This window comes from Nannobrachium achirus (assembly GCF_963921795.1).
Source record: "Nannobrachium achirus genome assembly, chromosome: 2".
Taxonomy (NCBI): Eukaryota; Metazoa; Chordata; class Actinopteri; order Myctophiformes; family Myctophidae; genus Nannobrachium; species Nannobrachium achirus.
Genome location: NC_137811.1, coordinates 39,485,144 through 39,501,243, shown reverse-complemented (window position 1 = coordinate 39,501,243; position 16,100 = coordinate 39,485,144). Strand labels below are relative to the sequence as shown.

The window sequence follows — 16,100 nt, the reverse complement described above, 5'->3', positions numbered from 1 at the left end:
ATATGGTGGTGTAGAGAAAAACGGAGCAGACGTACAGTACAGTCAAGTATATAATTCGTTTTATTTTTTATTTTGTGTCTTTTGGGGGCTTTTTAAGGCCTTTGTTGACAGTTACAGTGTAGAGCGACTGGAAACACAGTGAGAGAGCAGGGGAGTGACATGCAGCAAATGGTCTGGCTGGCCAGGAATCAAACCCATGTGGTGTGCGGCGTAATCATTCAGGTATCGGGGGTCGCCCCAAGAGGGGTTTAAGTGGTTAAATCAAACCAAAAGAAACATTTTCATAGCACCAATATTTACATTTGAATATGACCGTGTCACATACGGTACTTTGTGACTGCCAAAATGATGCTGGGCAATAGGCAAAATAAGCCTTGTAATCGCAGGAAAATGTCATGCAGCATTACTAGATAAAACCCCTGACTTGATTTGTTTTAGCTACGCTAGATTTTCATTAAAGCTCATAACACACACACACACACACACACACACACACACACACACACACACACACACACACACACACACACACAGGCTGGGGCTGAGGGTTCAGGCCACATTTGGAAAGGATTGACTCTCTGCCACATGAGAACAAAAGCATGTGTTGCATGTCTTGATTTCTCACAACTCTCACAGTAAGACTTCTTCAACAGGTTGAGGGACTAAGCTATCAGTACAAGCTAGGGAGGCGTGAGAATGAGCAGACGTGAAACATCAGGAAATCCCTGAATTTTCACGGTGAAATTAAATGTATTGGGTGGCGTCAGAGATCCCATTTGATTATTTATCATATATATGGTTAAAATCCCCAGTGTTATTTTATGTATTTGCACCTCTCACAGTTTGCAAACATACTCTCAGAGTTAAATTAACACTGAGAATTGTACTGTGCACCGCAGGCTGAGTCAGCATTCTGGTCTATGGTCTCACGGGGATAATCAGTAGGAAGATTTTAGAGAAGGTGTTAAGAGTAGGTGACTTTCTCCTGAGGTCAGACAAGCAGGGTTATGGCTGACAGGCCACCAGTGTAAATCTCAGACTGACTGGGGAAATCACGCGGCGCTGCAGCGAAAGTGAAGGAGAAACCGTATCCCTGAGCCCTCACTTATTAACTACCATCCGGGCGGCCTTGAGAAAACACTTAACCTCAAACCGTTCAGTAGATCAGATCAGCGGTTAACAGTAGAAGGCATTGGTTCCACTGGGAAGCTTTGGTCTGGATATGTTTATGTCTATATAAAGTGAAGTAGTTTGTTGCTGTAAAACAAGACGGGGTCTAATAACTGTGTGGATCCCATGTGGATCTTGAACTTCATGTGGCCAGCCTGTCATCAGTCATCAGTGACATATCTATGAAGTACAGACTCCATATTTGGACGGGGTTTCAGTCCCATCCAATCACCGTTGACGTTCAGTCGAGATAAGCGACACCTGATGTACCGTAATGAATAATGCATCTTCGTGTTGTTAAGCCAGTGAGATCAAATAATTGCACTGAATTAATCATTCTAAGACACTATTATGTAAAGTTGTAGAGTTTAGCAGTGGATACTGTGAATCCTGGCACAGTAATGTGAGTCACTGGGCCCTCTTTTTAATTCAGAAATATCTACAAAAATAAACCCCAGAGGCCTTGAAAAAGTACATCTGAATGAGTGCAATTACAAACATTTACCAGGACTGTGCATCAGCCAAACGATGTTTACCCTCACAGAGCGACTCCCTAAATCTTCTCCGATTAGCACCTTAAATAAACAGGCCTATTGAGTTGCAACAATTTTAAGCAGCCACTTGAACAATGAGCAGCAATTACTCCAAAAGGGCATAATCATTCTCATTGTAAGAGATCCCCATTATTGGCGAGCGTCATCTGATTGGGTGTGCGGGGCCGGGTGTTTTGATAGGTGCTTTTGGATAATTCTGATGAGTCGTCAGTCAGCGAAAGGACAGTAGAGCCAGCAGAGATCATGGAACTGGCCTCAGCAGCCAAGATCCAAAACATTCTCCTCTATGGTATCCAGCTTCATCACTCAAAGGTAAGCCCCTCCCTGTCTTGTTTTGCCAATATATTGCTTAAACGAATTTGATGTTTCCCTGGAATGTATGTTTGATACAAGCCAAACAAAACAGAACGGGAAATGTCTTTTAAGTCTCGAGTGCCAAAGCTTGTCACATATTTTGGCTTCAGGCAAGGTTGTTGTCTTTTATCACCCGCGTGTGTGTGTGTGTGTGTGTGTGTGTGTGTGTGTGTGTGTGTGTGTGTGCGTGTGTGTGCGTGTGTGTGTGTGTGTGTGTGTGTGTGTGTGTGTGTGTGTGTGTGTGTGTGTGCGTTTGCATGTGCGTGTGCGTGTTGCATGTGAGTGTGTGTGCACGAGTGTGTCGCTCGCGCACATGAATGTTTGCCATGTGATGAGGTTGTCAAAGTTTCAACTTTTAAGTCTTCTATTATTGTGTTTCTCGCTATTGTTTAAAATTAATAAAGGGTCAATGAATAATGGTCACTAGAATTGAATTAGTTTAAAAAGCCATTTTATTCCACTCCCACACATTGTTTCAACTTTCAAGTGTAGGCCCAAACCACATGGATGGTTAAGTTTGTGTCATGGGAACCTTCTGCAGGGTGTTTGAGGCCAGCCTGCCAAGTCTATGCTGGACTTGTCAAGGATGATGTGCATGACCTGAAATCCATAACTGAATGCTCAGTAATTACTGGATTATATAAGGTGGAATAATTCATCATGCGCAATAGAAGATGTCTGGATGCATGCTATTATTAAAGCAGTCAAATCACTGATTTCTCGGGCCAGTGCACTGTTGAGGAAAGATGAATGTTTGTTGTTGGTGTAAGTAAGTCATCACTCATGATTTATTTTGATGACTCTCTGGAACATTGTGACAAAGGAATGTCCCTGGCTGTCCATCCCATCAATTCACAAATAAGTTAATAATACTCTGCCAAATGCAACGAAAGGGTTCTATACAGTACAATCCTCTGTTTTAATGGACCCTTAGCTGTGAGGGACCACTTGGGTACAGTTGTACACTCTCTGGGGTGATTTCACAAAGAATTGATAACGGCCGCTGATAGCACCATAAAGGCCTGTCTACTCTATACTTCGACTGAAATGTTTGGTGAGTTGTGTTTTCCGACGTGCACATTTCCAAACTCTCATTCGGTCTAATGCTTTTCAGAAGTCTAGAGGGACATAATTTTATGGTCGAAAAGGACCTTTTGACCGAAATCTTTGGTTTCGGTCGAAGTATGGACAGCCCTTTAATTCACTCTTTGTCAAGTCCCACCACATGTCGCTTTGTTACTAGGTGGGACAATAAAGCCAGGGAAGACTATTTTGTGAATAAGGGGTCAAACTAGGGTTTATTGTCATACCTCCAGACAAGGTCCCCCTATGGGATAACCAGCGCCATCTGGCGCTGCAACAGAGTAAAACTCATAAGCTCCCGTACGAGAAATATCATTTGTCGGTAGGGCTGTCAATCACAAACGAGGGCGCCGCCCCCGAGTGTATAAAAGCCCTGCGGGCTATCATAACTTCCTCTTCCGCACCTCTGCTTACCTGCAACTAGTGTCGCGAACTCAGCCATATAAGTATAATTTTCTGTAAAGTTTAGCCTACAGTAAGCGTTGACTAGGAAGTCGGCCACTGGCCTTTATAGATTATTCTCCTGTACGTTTCTATTTCTATTCTTCCTAACAGTTCGGTCTTTTTCTTCACTTTCGCTTTGAGTCTTTACTTCTTCTCTGTACGTTCTGCCACGTGTCTCCCTGCCTTAGCTTAGCTTCGCTTAGCTTCGGTTAGCTCACGATGGCAGCTCGTCGACCTACAGTTAGCAGCCTGCTAGCTAGGGTACCGAAGAAGTGCGGCCTTCCCAGCTGCAAAGGCCTCATCGCCAATGAAGATACACATCCGTTCTGCATTGTCTGCATGGGGGTAGGACACGCCTTGGCCTCTCTGTCCCCTCCGGCCCCGGCCACGGGGGTGAACTGTGCTGAATGCCTCCAGTACGATGTTCCAGCCCTCGAGGCACGATGCGAGATCGCTGCCGCAGGCTACGGCCTTCACTCCACGGTCTCCGCCGGAACCCTCCCAGACACCTCTCCTCGTGTGCCGGACAGCGCTGTACGCCACAGCGCTGCTTCTCGCCACGTGGTTAGGCCTCCAGCGGCCTCGCCCTCAGCTAGCTTCGGTAGCCCCGTTGCTAGCGGGTCTGCGGCCCCTGTTTCCACTGCTGTTTCTCCGACGGGCTCGACTGGTGCCGTGCCCAAGAAGAGAACATGCAAGACCGCCCACGTTGTTTCTCCGCCAGCTGCAACTTGGACCGTCCCCCCCAAGGAATTCCACCCTCTAGTCGTCGGTGACATTCCTCTCTCCTTCTCCGTCCCCCAGCTACGGGCTATGCGGCCACCTAGCCCCGTCTCCTGGCATGCTAGCGACGGAGACGAACCGGAGCTAGAGGACTGCGACATGGAGGAGTTGGACACGGAGGGTGAGTACTCGGAGGAGGACGAGTCCTCTTTCCCCTCCGGACAGGGCGGAGGCGCGGCCAGGGTGGTTCCTCATGCCGAGGCTTCCATCTCCGCCGCGTCCTCCCAAGCCCCTTCTGCCTCTCTCCCCCCTTCCATGCCGGCTGGGGCGAGAGGGGCAGCGGCGCAAGACCCAGACTCCATCCCCATGGACGAGCTCTCGGTGCTGGAACGCGCCACCATCCGTTGTGGCCTGGAGCTGCCACTCGGAGATGCGCCACTCGGACCACGGGCTAGGATTCCTCTCCTTGGCCAGGATTTGGAGTCCTCTCCCCCGCGTCGGATGGAAAAGCTACCACTAGTCCCAGGCTTTGCAGAGGCCCTGCATTCAACCTGGACTACACACAAGGACCCCCCCAAGCTCCCCTTCCTGGTCGATTACCGCGACTCAGAGAAGGCGGGAATCCCCTTGTGCCCTCCCATGGACAAGCTGATGGCCCAGTCCCTGGTAGGGAGCCTCAAGCCTAGCCATGAGCGGACCGGTCCTGGAGGCCGGCCTCCCCTCAATCTGGCCGTGGGTAAGAAGCCTCCTGGGTTTGCCATAGCCTTTGATGACAAGCAGTCTTCAAGGGTGAGGAACTCTTACAGATCGTCCGCGCTGGCAGCCAGGACGATGAACGCCACCCAGCTGCTGCTTTTCTCCACCAGGCGCCTCCTCAGCGAGATGCGGGAGGTGCCTGACGTGTTGGTGGAGGAAATGGACAAGTCGCTGCGCATGCTGATGGACCTGAATGTCCACGCGATCGAGTGGCTTGGACATGGCATGGATTATTGCATCCAGGCGGAACGTGCCAGGTGGCTAGACAAGGTAAAGTGTCCTGGCAGTTCCGGAGAGGAGACCGAGAAGGTCCTGCAAGACCTCCCCGGCCACCCTACCTCCCTCATGGGCGGTGGACTGGAGCTTCTCCGCCAGGAGGTGGCGGATAAGAAGATCACTCTGGAGCTCCTGGGAGCCACGACGGACCCCCAGGTACCCAGAAAGGAAAAGAGACAGGGATGGAGCAAGGCCCCTGGTCAGGCTGACAGGGGGCGCTCTACCTCCAAACAGGGGAAACAGCACAATCCCCCTAGGACCCCCTCTTCTTCCTCCGCGGGACCCCCTCACACTGCAGTGGGGGCTCAAGCCCGCTCTCAATCCCGCCACCCTCCCAGGCACGGGATACCGGCCAGCTCCCACAAAGCCCGTGGGAAGCCGCCGCGAAAGTGACACTGGACTCTGGCGGGGTCCCCCTGAAATTTCAGGGGACCCCCCCTTGCAAGCGCAGACGTTTGGACAATACAAACAATTTTTCTCATGCCAAGAAATTAATGTTTATTCCTCCTCTGTGCTCTCCTCCAGTGCCTGTAATAAAAAGTGTGTTGATGAAACAATGCCTGTTTATTTCAAACCCACCTGCTTTACTACAGACGACCCCATTTTGCATGAATTTAACCAGTGTAGAGAAGTCCAGGCTGGAATTTCTTTCCACTCAGAAAATATCGCTTCCTCCAGTCATGCAGACAGGTTACAAGCAGAATATTTCTCTTTGCAAAATGTTCCCAGACAAGCTAATTCCTATTCACAGTGGTATAGTCTCTCTAGTGTGCAATACCCCTCTGTCTCCACCGAGCGGCACTGTTATGCCGACTCTAGTTCAGGACATGAGTTTGGTCTTAGCGTCAGGGAAGAAGCCAACACATATCACCCAGGGTCGGCCTCGTCTTCCCGCAAGGAAGCATATAAAGGCCTTAGCACAGGTTATAAACGTAAATACAATTCCCCGAGCCGGGGATTATGTTACTTATGCGATGAACCCTGTCCCCCGGGCTCCACGTTGTGTGTCGCATGTATTATTAACAAGCGAGGCTTCTTGGAGGTCACGTGTTCGTCTCCCACCGGATACGGAAATAAGCGTACCGGAAACGGAAACGCTCTTTCCGCCGGTGACTCCGCGCCTTCCGGCCCGGCGTCTAGCGGATACGGATACGTGCCCGGATATGGAACCTTTCCCTCCCGGCCCAGTAGTTCCGCTCAGGCGGTACAACCCCAAGGCTTCTCCGTTGCTCAGCAACACGTTAGCACAGTGTGCAGAGCAATGGAAACGTTGCAATCCGAATCACTGGGTGTTTCGGACGGTGACGCGGGGTTACAGACTACAGTTCGCGAAAAAACCCTCCCTATCCAGCAAGGTTATTTATACTCGAGCCCGCGGCTTGAAGGCCGATGCCTTGAGGGAGGAGATAAGCTCACTATTGCGCAAGGGCGCTATAGTGGAGTTATCACGCGACCAGAGCCGTTTAGGCTTCTGGAGCCGTTATTTTCTGGTTCAGAAAAAAGGAGGGGGGTTGCGTCCGATTATGGACTTACGTGCTCTGAACAAGCACTTGAAAAAGTTCAAATTCAGGATGCTGACGTCAGAGTCTCTGATGAAATCAGTGAGACAGGGGGATTTCCACTGTTCAGTGGATCTGAAGGACGCTTATCAGCACATCCTCATTTATCCCCCACACAGGAAGTTCCTGCGGTTCGCCTTCGAGGGGCGCCTGTACGAGTACACGGTCCTCCCTTTCGGTCTTTCTCTGAGCCCTCGGGTTTTCGTGAAAGTGACCGAGGCAGCCATTGCTCCACTGAGGCATCAGGGAGTCAGGCTGGCGAACTACATAGACGATTGGATGATTTCCGCCGCCTCCTGCTCAGAAGCGGCGCGCCATACCAATCTGGTGTTGTCACACCTGAAGGCCTTGGGTTTCAACGTCAACTTTGGCAAAAGCATGTTGTTACCCTCCCAGCAGATTTCCTTTATAGGAATATCTCTGGACTCGGCCACCATGTCCGCTCGCCTCTCCCCGGAGAGGGTGGACAGGTTTCTGGCTTGTCTCGGCTCCTTCCGACTGAACCAGGTGGTCAGGTACAAGGAGTGCATGAAGTTGACTGGGCTGATGGCTTCAGCAGTGCAACTTCTGCGTCTGGGCAGGTTTCATATGAGACCTTTCCAGCGGTGGTCACTGGCGCTCAGGATTCCTTCCCTGCAAGGGTACAGGAAGGTGACAGTCAGCCAGGTCTGCATGGACGCTCTGGTCCCATGGAGGGACCAGGCGTTGTTGACAAGTGGGGTCTCCATGGGCGAAGTGGTGTCACGCAAGGTGATCACCACAGACGCCAGCCGCTCGGGGTGGGGCGCCACCCACGAGGGGCGCTCAGCCAGGGGTCTTTGGACCCAGGCCATGTTGGAGTACCACATCAACTATCTGGAATTAATGGCGATCTACTTGGCGCTCAAGCATTTCGAACCATTTCTCCGGGGTTGCCATGTCCTGGTCAGGACGGACAACACGGCGGCCCTGTATTATCTCAACAAACAGGGCGGCCTCTCCTCGCGTACGCTGGATCAGCTGGCGCGCGAGATGACCCTCTGGTGCTTGCCTCGGTTGAGGTCCATCAGAGCCTCCCATGTCCCGGGTCTTCAGAACGGCGGCGCCGATCTGTTGTCCAGGGGGGAGCCTCGTTACGAGGATTGGTCTCTCCACCCTGCGGTGGTGAGGCAGATTTTCTCCAGGTTCGGTCGACCGCGAGTCGATCTCTTTGCCTCCCAGGAGAACGCGAAGTGTCCCCTTTACTTTTCAGTGAGGGGACCTTCTCCTCTGGGGATGGACGCGTTTGCTTACGAATGGCCACAAGGTCTTCTCTACGCGTTTCCACCCCTGGAACTGATTCTTCCCACTCTGGAGAGGATCAGATGTTCCAACCAGGAGGTTCTTCTGGTGACACCATCCAGGGGAGTGTGGAGGTCTCTGATCACCCCACTGCTCTCTCAACCCCCTTGGCGGCTTCCCTTGCTCAGGGATCTGCTGCGCCAGGCAGGGGACGAGATCTTCCATCCAGACCCACGGGGCCTAGACCTGTGGGTTTGGCCCGTGAGAGGGAGAACCTGCTTGCAGCAGGCTTCTCACCGATGGTTGTAGCCACTATTCAGAGTGCTAGAGCCCCCTCTACTAGGGCTGTGTATGATGGAAGGTGGAATGCCTTTTTGGACTGGTGTGAGCTACAGGAGCCACCTGTGGTGGCTCATATAGCTTCGGCCCAGAAGGTGTTAGATTTCCTGCAGGACCGCCTGGACCTTGGTCTGGCGTTCTCTACACTGAGGGGTTATTTAGCGGCTATTGATGCCTGCCACCTGGGGGTGGCAGGCAAAGGCCTTTCTAAAATCCCTGAGGTGGTCCAGTTCATGCATGGTGTGGACCATTTGAGACCTGTGACCAGAGCCTTGTTTCCTGTTTGGGATCTACAAGTGGTTCTTGAGGGCCTTTGCAAGGCACCCTTTGAACCGATTGGGAGGACCTCTTTGAAACATTTAAGTTTCAAAACAGCTCTTTTGCTTGCCTTGTCTACGGCTAAGCGTGTGAGCGACCTTCGTGCGCTCTCTGTGAGCCCTGATTGTATGAGGTTTCTCAATAATGACTCCAAGGTTCTTCTTAAACCTCATTTGAGTTTTATTCCTAAGAACCGAGTGGTCCCGAAGGAACCTGTTGTTTTGACGGCTTTCCATCCTCCTCCGTTTGCATCAGAGGAGGATAGGCGTCTTCATTGTCTTTGTCCAGTTAGGGCCCTGAAGGCCTACTGTGATAGGACGGTGGACAGCAGGTCTACTTCTCAGCTTTTCGTGGTCATGAATGCCCGTCAACGGAAAGCGGTGTCCAAACCCACTCTGTCGAGATGGCTTGTGGATGCTATTAGGTTGGCTTACACCCGGTCTGGGTCTGAAGTGCCGGAAGCACTTAAGGCCCACAGTACTAGGGGTGTGTCTACCTCTTGGGCTTTGTCCAAAGGTGTCTCCATTGAGGAGATTTGTGCAGCGGCGAATTGGTCTTCGCCGTCCACCTTTGCGACCTACTATCACCTGGACGTTGCGCCTTCTGCTATGGCGCATACGGTTCTGGGTGCTGCTGCCCTTCCTACTATGTAGTGGGGCGGCTCTCTCCCCTTCCTGAGATAGCATGCTGCTGTCTCTAGGATACGTGGGGGGACCCTGAGTTTTTCCCTTATATTATTGCAATTTTATAAGGTGGACCTGTGTCTGCCCTTAGTGCATAAGGCAGGCCTCGGTTTGTCAGGGTCTTTTTCTGTCTGAACACGCCCAGGCCCTGTGGGTCTGGGTCGGATCAGTCCTGAAAGGGGTCACGTCGGTTGACAGGACCTCCTTTCTGGATGTGGTCGGTGTGCACGACAGTCTTGTCGGTTCATGACTTCTCGGGGAGTATATGAGTCCCATAGGGGGACCTTGTCTGGAGGTATGACAATAAACGTATAGGTTCCGAACGGAACCATGTTTATTTAATACCGGAGGACAAGGTCCCCCGAATAAAGCCCCTCGGTTCGCTAGTTGCGGGAGCAGAGGTGCGGCTTTAGAGGAAGTTATGATAGCCCGCAGGGCTTTTATACACTCGGGGGCGGCGCCCTCGTTTGTGATTGACAGCCCTACCGACAAATGATATTTCTCGTACGGGAGCTTATGAGTTTTACTCTGTTGCAGCGCCAGATGGCGCTGGTTATCCCATAGGGGGACCTTGTCCTCCGGTATTAAATAAACATGGTTCCGTTCGGAACCTATACGTTTTTTAATTATTCTGAATCCATTGCAAGCATTTGTTTTGCATGAAAAACATTCCTAGGGCCAAAAACGGACCCCAAAAGACTGTGAAAATTGATGACTCATCACTAAACCATACTTTTGTTGGCCAAATTTGTTTAATAACCCTCCTAGATGACAAATCCATTGAGAAACGGACCTTTGCTCTCGTGGTCACGGAAGTGCCATAAACGACCCAGCTAGTATTTCTAGTCATGTGATCAAGACGGATCTGTCTGATATTTCATATTCCATCCTGATTGGCTAAGATTGGCCTCCAAACTTCCCAGGATTGGTCCGTTTTGAACAAAATGGCTCAAATCATGAACGCAGCTTGTGCTTTCTGTGAAAGCGCAAGCCCCACTAGTCGAGGAACAAATTCCACCCTTTTCACATTGGCCTGTTATAGCGCCACCATCAGGTCGACTTTTGAAAAACTATTTTTTGGAACAAAATCAGCGTCCGTGACACATTTGCCTACTATAATGCCACCAGGAGGCCAGAATAACCTTCCTGACCTGGTGGAGACCTGTGCTCTGAAGGTCACTGCTTCTAGTTTTATTTGGGACCCCCCAAAACCCCCTCAAGGACTCCACTGGCTTAACTATGTTACTCATCACGTTTTGTGTGTTGTGAGTGTGACTGACTACTATGACAGCATTTGTGCATTTTATTGATGAACAGAAATGATCTGGTCTGCACAAAGTCGCATTTGAACAATCTGGCCCATGACCTCAAATTAGTTTCACACCCCTGTACTGAAGGGTCAAAATATCTGCTCACAAGCGCGCCTGGCATGACGATACCTTCGCCTGGATAAAATCACTGCTGCCATTATCACTGGAAAGTCTGGGCATAAAGCTCCCAACTGTCTGAAGACACTAATAATTTTCACTCTTAACTGCATGTGATTCTTAGCACTGGTGATTGTAACTTTCCTGCAATAAGGCTCATTTGCATGGAAAGAGGCCAACATGGAGCATAATCCTGAGTGAGGCGGGTTCAATGCAAGTCTGCACGTCACTCCCCTGCTCTCTGTCCACATTTCCTTTCCTTATTGTATCTATCTGAATAAGGCATTAAAAGAAAAAAGAAATGGGACAAATGTTATCCATTTTACCCTGAGTACGTCCGATTGCACTGAAGCCACGATACACCTTTTGCTTGGCAGTACAGTTAGGGGTGCATTTCATCCTTTGCGGTTGCTTTGTGCTCTATACCTGTCATCCCTATTTTGGGCAATTTATTCTAGGCGAAAATAGATTTTCTCAGAAATAGCAAACATCTTGGCAGCTTGTCGATCATATTTTTGCTATTTTTGAGATGGGGCTCAAGTGGTCAAATCAACACCTGGTTGGTTTGATATAGAGGCCCGTCTGCCAACCTTTATAGCACCTTTTCCCAAACACTGCGTCGGGACCCATTTGTGGGTCGCGGAATTTTTTTTTTGGGTCCCTTTATTTTTATTTCTTACATTTTGTTTTTATTATTTCAAAACATTTTCAAACTGACTGCCTCTTACCCGAATAGTTACTAGTTCATCCCTTTAAACTTTCAATGTCTGTAAATGGAGCCAAACATTATTTTCACAAAGAGTTCCTCTTTGGGATGGAGGACACAGTCATCATTAGTTAATCAAGTATTAGTTAACTCATCCAGTGCCCGGAATCTCCACTAGAGGGCGCCCAGTGGCCAGAGAATCCACCATAGACATACGCTGTATATGCACAAGCCGTGCGCAGCCATGACGTGCCTGAACACTTTCCTTTGTGTCATGAACAGGAACAGGATGAAGTTAGCTTGAAGTTAGCTATTGGCTACCACTCATTTTAGAAGCCCAATTTTCGGCGATTTAGCCATGATTAAACCTTGCGGCCCTCATAGAACAGAGAAAATGAGCTCCAAAGATCCTGGATTGCATTGGAGTGGACGGCAAATATTGGTGGCGCGCCGCTCTCGCCGGCCGATGTAAACAAATCGCGGCCGGCGGCCGGCTCGAAAATTTTGCCCGTTGCTTCGGTAAGGCCTCTGGGTGTTTAAATAATTTTATATAAAATGCCGAACTTGTTCGGGATCCGCACCCCGGACGATAAAAAGGCCGAAATAAAGCCAAACTAGTTCGGGATCGGCGCAAAAAGAGTTAAGCAATCATGCAATAAAATGTGGGGACTCCTGTGGCTTTGTCTTGAAAAGAAAATCATGAACTGAAGACAGATTCTCAATCATAACAGTGGTCAGTGGACTTGGACGTGATGTCAACATGTCATCTGATTTAAAACGAAGTACGTCATATTGTCGATGGTCAGGCATGCAAGACACCGCTGGTTCGCATGTGAGTCTGATTGTGCTGACGATCGGATGTTGGTCTTAGTCTTCAATACTGAGCATGCCAGAGCTTTCCTCTGAATTATGGAGACTAATGTTGTTAATTAGTCATCTTACGAGAGAAAAGGGGAAGGAGTGGACAGAGATTATATGTGTTTCAGCATGATAAAATGCTTATCGTTATGAGATAGTGGAACAGCAGAATAAGGCCTCGCATAAATCACTCTGTTAGGTTTTGTTATAATGAGGATAATTCTTCCCAGATGGCTTCTCTCATACAGTACATGTCAAGATTGTTGCCAACACTTCCTTTGTCAAGCTATATATATATATATATATATATATATATATATATATATATATATATACAGTGTATATATATATATATATATATATATATATATATATAATATATATATATATATATATATATATATATATATATATATATATATATATATATATATATTATCACGCACAACATGGAAAGGAGAAAGACATTATAACTAAACAAAAAAAAGACTAAGAACAGTCTCAGCTCTGCAACAGGCAATACCTCTTTATCTGTCTTCTCTCAACAAGGTATTACTCCTTTAATAGATGGGTCCTAATAAGATACTTTGATAATGTTTAATAATCAGTTAGCCCATAGGAGATTAATACTTGGTCCACAAAATGTACAATTTAATGACATAATTTAAAAACATAACATATCAAAACTCATTTTAGGAAAGTAACCTAGTTATTCAAAAGGCAATTCATATAGAATGTACCATTTTAAGGCTGCACCATTTTGGCTCCTTTGATAATCAAAATTATGTTTCTTATTTTCAATGAATTGTGCAGTACCAGCTCATTGACAAAAAAATCCACCCAGGCAACTCTACCATACCCATCCCCCGGGAACGATTTTCCACAAGTTACTATCGAAGTGTCTAACCGGTAGTACATAAGGCTACACAACGTTATGATAGGCTGGGCAACATGTATCCTTATCTGTACTTCTGGTTAGACAACAGTTGTTTCAGTTGCTTTATCATAAGCCAGTGGCACTGTCCTGTGCTGTTTCGGCAGTTCCAGTTTTAAACGGAGGAGCACAAGTAGGCTATCGCAAAGGGAAATGGGTGACACACAATTGGTTTTCCTTAAATTAAGAATTCTATGTTTTTCCATTACAGGGGATGTGTAAGGTTGGCTGAATGGTTATGGCACAACAACTGAAAATTGTCCTCCTTAATGTCAGACGAGCCCTAAGAAAATAGACTTTGATTAGTCTTTAATAGTTTATCCCACTGGAGATTAATACGATGGAGATAAAACTTGGAACGAAGTTACCTTTTCATAAGCCAGTGGCACCCTCCTTTACGGTTTTGCAGAGGAGAAACAGGTGACAAACACATGGTTTTCACGAGAAATGTAAATGTATAATACAACTACTATCCCTATGTCTTATTTTAAAAATACATTAATTCTAATGTACAATATGACCTACAGTACCATTATCAAACAGAAGTAATGACAACAATGTGAAGTAATGCTATGCTAACTAGGCCTGTCATGATCATGACATTTTAGTTGATGTTTAATTGTCATACAAATAATTGCAATTAATGACTTAAAGGAGTAGTTCACCCCAAAATTACGTTTTTTTCTATTGATTACTCTAGACACAAATGTGATAACAATAAATGTACCCCCATTCTTTCCGGATGGGGGTAAATTTACTCGAATCAAATTTTGTCTTAGGAATGTGACAAAAAACAAAAAATATTATTGAACTCTACTCTCCATGGCTTGACTTATCAATAGAAAAAAAGTCATTTTGGGGGTGAACTACTCCTTTAAGTTTGATTTTGGCAGGAGATAACAAAAATGACATAGGGCAGCTTTCACAAATAACTTAAATATGCAAAGCCTAGGCTATTACTGAAATATACAAAGAGATCACTAATAATGACCCGTACAAATAGTCAAGATGAATAATGTACTATGAACAAGACAGGCAACATAGTTGTTCATAATTTTATCCAGGTACTGTATTGCAACGCATTGTGTGAACTTGTTGATCAGCAATCTCTGAAAAATATCCAACATTTTGTTGTTGTTATTCATTTCTCCCAGCTGTTCTTACAGATGAATGGGAACAATTTCAACGATTTTGCAACATAATTGCTGTAAGCTCAGATAATTGTGATCAGGTGATTTTGTAATAATTGTGACAGACCTAAATGCAAACAATACAACTCGGACATCTCCAAGCTGGCTTCATTTAATTATTAAAGAATGTGTCTGTGCGGCGTGTGTGTGTGTGTGTGTGTGTGTGTGTGTGTGTGTGTGTGTGTGTGTGTGTGTGTGTGTCTGTGCGGCGTGTGTGTGTGTGTGTGTGTGTGTGTGTGTGTGTGTGTGTGTGCGTGTGCGCGCGCGTGCGTGTATGTGAGTGCATTTCTATACGACTAGGCCTGTCACAATTATTACATAATCATCTAATCGCAATTATTTGACATAATCGCGATTATTTAGTCATAATCGTTTCCATCTTGAGAAATGTTAGCGTCTATTTCTACTATAAATGTTATTTTTTAAGTATAAAGTCAAGTCCGTCCATCCATCCATCCATCCATCTTCAACCGCTTATCCGGAATCGGGTCGCGGGGGTAACAGTTCCAACTGAGACCTCCAGATTTCCTTATCCCGAGCAACTTCCTCCACTCCCTCAGGGAGTATACCGAGGCGTTCCCAAGCCAGTTTGGAGATATAATCCCTCCATCTGGTCTTTGGTCTGCCACAGGGTCTCCTCCCAGTAGGACGTGCATCGAGGACCTTCCTAGGAAGGCGCTCGGGAGGCATCCGTACTAGATGCCCGAACCACCTAAGCTGACTCCTTTCCAAGTGTAGGAGCAGCGGAAGTCAAGTCATTTCTTTGTATATTTAGTGTCATATCTGCCATGTGCAACTGCAAAGCCTACACACGCCAAACAGAAATGTAATTGTCAGCGACAAAAACACAATTAAATCGATAATCGCAATTATTTGAGTGACAATTAATCGTCATGTAAAATGTAAAAATCGTGACAACCCTATATAGGGCACAGGCTGTAACGTCCATGACAGGATGGTATTTTTTGTAACTTGATTAGTAGTAGGTAGACTGATGCATTGTGGTTGCACAGTGGTCAGAAACTCTGGCTTATATTTTCTGTTCCCTCAAAACAAAAACAAAATTCTTCTGGGTTGATGTCTCAAAACATCTCATAATTCCCCAAGGAGCCATGCACAGACATACAAATATTTTTCTTATAATGCCGTGCATTGTTTTCTGTTAACAAGGAGTTTCACTGTGGTCCATCGTTTGTATAAATGTTTTTGTTCAGGCCTTCTTCAGTTTGTTTAAGCTTAAACAATCTGGCCATTGTGGCCACTGTTTCATTGATTTGTAAAGCTTTATGTGACACTAATGCACATTCAAGATGAAATGAACGTATGGAACATGAAAGTTTGAGAGCATCCATGATGATCTTATGGGAATTTGAGTACATCATTTTCTTAAGCGCTGTCATCACTAATGCATTAGAGATCTCTATTGAATGTAAAAAAAAAATGAACAGACATTGTGTAAATCCAGTCTG

General features: G+C 46.9%; 1 protein-coding gene across 1 annotated transcript in view; it reads left to right on the top strand.

Annotated features, from left to right (window-relative positions):
• The window catches only part of crppa (CDP-L-ribitol pyrophosphorylase A), a 51,456-nt gene that overhangs the window by 16,525 nt on the left and 18,831 nt on the right, over positions 1–16,100 (top strand). The window contains exon 9 of the mRNA XM_080746338.1: positions 1,905–2,036. Coding sequence (XP_080602464.1) covers positions 1,905–2,036 — 132 coding nt within the window. The remainder of the gene's footprint in view (positions 1–1,904; positions 2,037–16,100) is intronic.